This window comes from Limulus polyphemus, unplaced genomic scaffold (genome assembly GCF_000517525.1).
Source record: "Limulus polyphemus unplaced genomic scaffold, Limulus_polyphemus-2.1.2 Scaffold6504, whole genome shotgun sequence".
NCBI lineage: Eukaryota > Metazoa > Arthropoda > Merostomata > Xiphosura > Limulidae > Limulus > Limulus polyphemus.
In genome coordinates, this window is record NW_013672114.1 from 35,269 (window position 1) to 42,548 (window position 7,280).

The 7,280-nt window shown below is 33.5% G+C and overlaps 1 protein-coding gene across 1 annotated transcript in view; it reads right to left on the bottom strand.

Annotated features, from left to right (window-relative positions):
• The window catches only part of LOC111089524, a gene marked incomplete at its 5' end in the record, with an annotated part of 35,882 nt that extends 33,547 nt beyond the window's left edge, over positions 1-2,335 (bottom strand). The window contains one exon of the mRNA XM_022402178.1: positions 2,167-2,335. Within this exon, the coding sequence (XP_022257886.1) occupies positions 2,167-2,335 (169 nt within the window). The remainder of the gene's footprint in view (positions 1-2,166) is intronic.
• Positions 2,336-7,280: the final 4,945 nt, after the last annotated feature.

Below are 7,280 nucleotides of genomic sequence, written 5' to 3' on the forward strand. Positions count from 1 at the left end.
AAGCCGGCAAATAAAGCGGAGGAACAATTGCAAATAGGGAGATATAGAGACGGATAATCGAGTCAAGCCGTAAGTAAAGGGTGTAAATCGTTGTGAATTATAGTGTATGTTTAAGTTAAAGTGACTGTGGAAATTCTGTGTATTATAAAGTTGTATCAAAAAATAATAAACTAGTTTTAATTAAGAAACGACTTGTATCGCTAAAGTTTCATCAGAAAGAAATTATACGGGAAATTAACAAACGAACAAAGACGTAACATGCAATTCAGTCAGAGAATTAGTTAGGGAAAGAAAATATTAAGTTAGCCAGTGTGTATGTGATTAGCCATAACAGGCGATATTTTAGAGTGAGTTTCACAGTTTAATAGATATAAGGAGCATAATTCGTCTTGACAAAGGGTGTTTAAAGTAATTGAACCCGTCTGTGTGAACTTTGATGAAAAGGAGACAATTATTTGACTTTTCAGAATACAACTGTGGTAACCCATGGGGTAACATAAACGAATTTGTTGAAAAAGTAGATTAAGAAACAGAGTATAGAAAAATAGTTTGTCTTGTCAATTCGGTTCTAAAGTAACTGAACCAGCCTGTCTGGACTTTAGACAAAAAAAGATAATTATTTAGAGTTTGAGATACAACTGTGATATCCATAGTGTAAAGAATTTTGTACTTACATTTGACTTGTTTTGAATATATTATTTTAAAACAAGAGAATTGTGTGCGATGTGTGCTGTCCGTTTATTGTTTAAATTTGAAGCCAACAAGTCACAGACACCTACTGTAGAAGAATCCTTAGCCCACTCATATATACATAAAAATGGAGATTTTCGTGTGTGAATGTAGAGTGAACATTTGAACATAGAGGTATGTCACACTCCTATTAGTGAAGGATTTTGCCGAATGATACATAGCTCAAATTCTCATGTTGAATGCAAATCTCTAAGGCAGAATAGCAAGAGTAATATAGCTAATTTATGCATTGAGGTGAGTCATTGTATCGGAAATTGTACAACACTCGCTGCTATATGTAACAACCAGATAAACATAACAATGTAGCACTCTTAGCTTGGTTTCCATTGATATTTTCCTACCTTGCACTAGACTGCTAATCTTCTGGAATTTATCCTTTGCTATGCTAATTCGTTTCTTAATTTCTGTATCAGATTTACCATCAGACATTATTAAGCTTCCCAAATAGTTAAGCTTTTCCACTTGTATTATGGCTTTGTTATTTGAAATTGCTTGTTTATAGTGGTATAGTCAATTTCGTTATGGACAACATCACCTGGGCTTTTCTAAGTCCAAATATGCTTTTATGTGATTTTTAAACGAAGTGTTTATGATTATTGACTCTTCACCAATATATCCATCTCTCTCTTCTCCCATTCCATGTTCCTAATCCATGACTTCCAACTCCTCCTCCTCCTGTTTGATTTCCAGCCTGGGAACTCAGATCTTTCAGTATAATGATAACCTCTTGAGACTTGCATTGAACTTTTGCTTTTTGTAGTATCAATTTCGTCCTTACTTCTTTGATCATTGGAGCGTAGACTTGAATGGTGAAAATGTCAAAAGTTGCCCTCTTAGTTTCACAAACATAATTCTGTCTGACAAAGTCCAGTATCCTAAGACGCTTTTTTTTTTAAATCTTTCGTGTACGTTTTTTTATGTTTCCAACAAATCTGTACAAGAAAAGTAAATCCAAAGGATGAGAAGTAAGAAAACATTCTAGGCACGAGGTACTTATTGTAAACCAGGACGTTTTCTCAAACATTACTAATACCACTCCTTTTGGTTGCCAAGTTCATTGAGTAATTTCCTTCATATTCACAAGCTTACTGACTGCATCAAAGTGATAAAATACACACAATCTCTCCCTCTCTAGAGAAAGGATTACAATAACAAAAGATTAAAAATTTGTGCATTGTATTGTTAGATTGATATTTAGCACTTGAAAGTGCAGTTATATGCTAGATAAATAAATTAATAAAAACTCTAGAACCCAAGCGCTTTCTAAAGGTGGACCTTTCGTCTTCAGGGGCAAACTGGGAATCAGATAACTAAAAATACACTGACATAATTAAACTGTTTTTGATCCTGTTTTAAAAAACAAGTAGTAAGTAACATTAGCTAGAAAATTACTTTATTTATAAATATTAAGCTTACTTCCTTTATATTTTCCACCACAATCATAACAAGTAGAACCATCTCTACCACACACACCACAATCATCTTCAGTCAGAGGCTGGCCAGTTATATGCAGACCCAAACAGTTTCTTTGTTCCAAAGAAAAAAACATAAAATCTTCAGCAAGAGATTCATCATTTCCACAGATCTACAGAGAAAATGTTAAAGGCATTGAATTAGATCTTGTAACATCCTTCTTATTAAAAGTAACAGATAGTTAAAATTAATCTATTTTAAATTAAAGTTGTTTGTAAGTTAATAAAACGTTTAACCACCACATATAACACAATAAAACATAGAGATTAACTATTCACTTTACCTTGATAATTCTAAAAATACTCAGAACATGTCAGATAAAAGAACTAACACAAAACAAATACGATTACATAATGTAACAAAATCAATACCATGACAAGCTGAAAACTGTACCATTGATTGATGATAAGGAATAAAACAAAATGATATTTAGATTACTTTAAATGAAGAACTTGTTTGATGTATTTCTTACTATGTACACACATTTATGGCCTTTCACTACTAAAATGATTGAGAATATCTCACCTTCTAGCCAGATCCAGCAAACATAGATTTTTAACCCTTCAGTGTAATGTTTGTACTTACCTTTATCTATATAAATACATGTCAATATATGTGTGTATCTGTTCCTTATACGTTTCCACATTTCTTGATCAATCAGCACCAAACTTGACACAGTGATACAGGATGACATGAGGGGGGGGGGGATCATATTGACAGAATTCTTGAAAAAAGTATGTCTTTCTTTTCAGTACTGGTACATTTATATATTTTTATTGCGCTTTAATGTTTATTATGTTAAGAAAAGAAAATACAAGCACAATTTCCTATCATTTGCTAAAAAACGAGTTTTTATTTCACCCATCCAATGAACAGGTACTCCAGCTAGTAGCTTAGAGACAAAAGTTACAACAGCAATAACTCATTTAAACAGGTCACTTGAATTCACATTCATAAATGTATACTAGGCCTCATAATCCAAGAGAGACTCATGAATTACATGTTAAGTCATGTTTTTGAAATATACAAAAATATCATACACACTCACTAATGCAATAAAATTTATTTTATTCAGCACAGAAATGAACTGTAGTTATTTTAACTAATAGCTCTGTAGGCAATGAGAGTCAAATTAATTGCAACATAAGTAATCTACCAAAATTAAGTTACAACCAATTTTAATTCCTAAAATATCTTTTATCTCACTCAGAATATTGAGAACTAGTACGTTAATTCTTAAAAATCAAGGAGACAAACATGGTAAATTTCAAATATATTAATTAAATGTTGTTTTTTTTAATTTTCTGTTTTACATAAATAACTGTTATTTCAAAAATATTCATACACTAAACATAAGTAGACAGATGTTATAATTTTCCTATACTAAAAATGTATTTCCAATAGGTACTTCCCTCCTCTCACAAGATTAGCTATTCTCATTTATTGCTGCCCTCTATATGCTAACTTTTTTACTATGCATGCCACAAACCTTCCATATCCCTCCTATTGGAATCAAATGAAATAAAATGGAATCCAAAGTGTGTCTTTTGCAAATCATCATGGGTCACCTACCCACCAATAGGAGAATAGTATACTTACGTGACGCATGTGACTACCTCTATGCGCCTCTACCAAATTATCACTTCAAAGTTTGGCAGATGACAGAAGCAGCGGAAGTGAATGGGGAGGAAGGGTGAGAAGTGTTAGAAAAGGGAATTAACTATTGGAAATACATTTTCAGTATAGGAAAATTATAAATTCTGATATGGTACATTGATTAGGAGGAGGGACCACTGTGAGGGAAGAATAGACGTACCCCCCCCCCAAATGCAACGTTAATCAAATTATATTAATTATTAATTTCAAGTACTTGATTGCTACTATAAAGTTGATGACACATTAAATTTATTTGTCACCCTTTAGTGGTTCGCTTGCAAACTATCTGCACGCTCATCACAGCAATGTACCCTCTGGTGTCACTTAGTGGCCCTAACAACCAACTCTCTGGCAGCAGACCATTTCTGCTGATCAAGTGTCATGGCAGTCTAAAAATTCACTCTGTGGTGGAAGACAGCTTCTGTCTACCTTGGCGACCGAGCAGCGTGCCCTCTTGTGAGTAACACTCAAACTACAGGTCATTTGCATAGAGGTTAATAGTTAAAGTTCTCGTTGTAATAAAACCTTTAGTTTATTAGTTTTTTTATTCATTGAAACCTCTCAGTCCATGAATTATAAGTAACATGTAAACTGCAGTATCAAAGTATTAAAACAACACGTTTGTAGTTTTACTTGAGTTGATAAGAGATACCTCTATTCTGTATATTTGTGCGAGATTAGTTGTTTCTGAAAAACATCATATTGGTTGTATATTTTTAATGTATTTATGAGCAAAGTTACACATTGAATTATGTATGCTGTACACATGGTTGATATCGACCCGATTTTTAATGTTATAAGCCCTCAGTCTTACCACAAAACTACCGGGGGCCTGATTAAATACATCGATCGTCAGAGTGAGGGCTATTCTATAAGCAACATGAACATGAGTTATTCGAATAACTTGTTATACATATACATACACACACACGCGTATGTATATATATATATATATATACAGTACGCCAATCGTGAATATTAAATTACAACAGTTAGGGCACAATGATACATTAAAACTGTTCTACACAACATGAAAGCAGCATGCTGTCAAGTACGAAATGAATATCTGGAAGGACGTTGAACACACACACATTTTGTATAACATCACGCATACCAAATTTAATCAAACTACAGCAAAGACTGTATCACGTTACATTCGAAACATGCATAAAGATATAAAAATTAAAACGAGTTGTTTTGTTATGTATTCACATTACTATTCAGCTACCCAAAGTAACAAAGTTGTCATTGACAATTATAACTACCAAAGTCTAACTACTGTTTTTCATCTGGAACTGATACACACAGAGCTTGAGTTGTGTAATCATGTGGAGCTCAGTTTCACAGCCCCTATAATACTTACCTTTCCAAAGGCTTCTGATGTTTCGAAGAGTTTTCAAGCAGTCGACGACAGTCTCATATTTCGATTATTTGATGACGTCATAATGTATGTTGGCACAGAAAGGTAACTCAAATGTAGAAGAATGATAGATATATCACAAAGTAATGGCTGGAGACGGCTTGAATGGGTAATGAAGAAAAACTTTAATATAAGTTTACTTGATGATGACAAAACCTTGTCGAAACGTTGTACATTTGCTGTTATGTTAAACTTATATTAAAGTTTTTCTTCATTACCAATTCAAGCCGTCTCCAGCCATTATTGGTCTCAAAGTGGGTTCCTCGTCATCGAATACCACAAAGTAGACCTACAATGAAGTGGGTCTGCATAAACGATATCAATTAGCAAGGTTGTGATAACCTATCTTTACGTTTACGTATGTCCTTCGACATTCTACAATAGGTACGATTTAATAAAAATTTCTAACAACATGACCCTTATCACAACAATTTCTTACAACAGGAATGACAATCCTGTTCGCTCCCCCTTAACTCAAGCCCTAGATATACATATCTTTAAATTTTTTGTAAGCTGCACAAAAGTCAAAATGCATTCACATTAGATTATTTTTACAATCTGTATGTATACCATTGCATCATTTTATTAATTTTGTCTTTTTTAAACTAAGTTTGTCTTACAGATGTGATAACTTTAAAAATGGAGCATAAGATAAACTAAATCTAGAGAAATTGGATAAAAATATAAACAAGAAGTGGCAAATCTCTTCCTTATGCCTAAAGTGTATCGGAGAGGGTGCTAACACTCAGTATGTAGGGATGGCACAGACGCCAGTATTAAAGCATTACAAAAGTCATGTGGATCTTCTTCTCAACAGGTCACCAGAAGCTAGATATCAAGAGCTAGCTGGCATAGTCGCTCTATCTCCAGTATAGATGCCGCTTTTCAGATATCCAGAACATCCCAAAGACGAAACCAGGCAATAGCCAAAACCGAGATTTCATATTTTCGTTCATCACCATCTTTCTTCAACAGGCCTAGTGCCTAATTAGTTCTAGTAATAGTTATAATTCTAACATCAACTGATAGAGTAAAACAGTATCCATAATCTCTGATTACCTATTTCAATGTTAATCTGTGCAAAATTTAAAAAACGAAAAATCACAATTCTAATGTAAATAATGATATTATCCCTTGAAGTTAGTTTTCTTACAAATATTTGGCGTATCTTCAAAAAGCTTAAGTACAGGGTGAAATAGGATTTACCAGCAAATAATAGATGAAAATTAGATGACTGTAACATGTAGAAATTCAATGCTTTGTACAATATATAATCGGTGTCTTTAAGAAGCCAACCCCCATATTGTGTATGACGCGAAGGAGTTAAAAAAAATCAATATACATACAGGTCACCTGAAGCTAGATATGAAGAGCTACCTGGTATAGTCGCTCTATCTCCAGTATAGATGCCGCTTTTCAGCTATCCAGAGCATCCCAAAGTCGAAAACAGGCAATAGCCAATACCGAGATTTCTTATTTTCGTTCATCCCCCATCTTCCTCAACAGGCCTAGCGCCTATCTAGTTCTAGCATCAGCTATAATTTTATCACCATTTGATAGAGCAAAACAGTCTTCACTGTCTTTAACTGCCTAATTTATAAAGCTTTAGAAAACACATTATAACTTAGTAACCCACATATGCCACTTTATAAAAAAAAGTAAATCACTGGAAAAACAAATAGAACATAATTTCCAATCGTAAAATGTCATTCTATTGTAAAACAATCCTAAAAATAGCATTCTAAAGTTAACTAAATGAAAGGTATAGTGATGAAAGCTGAGATTCTATTCAAACACCAAGCTTTCGATAGACATAGTGGGGAAACCAGTAATGTAGGGATTTTGTTCTCCACGTCGAGACGGCTTAATCTGCTATGTGATCATTAGCCATATCAAGTGATATGTCTACTTCTAACCCTACTTTCTTTGTTTGTTTCTTTTTTTCAAGTTCAGTAGCCAGCTCTACATAGCTTTTTATTCA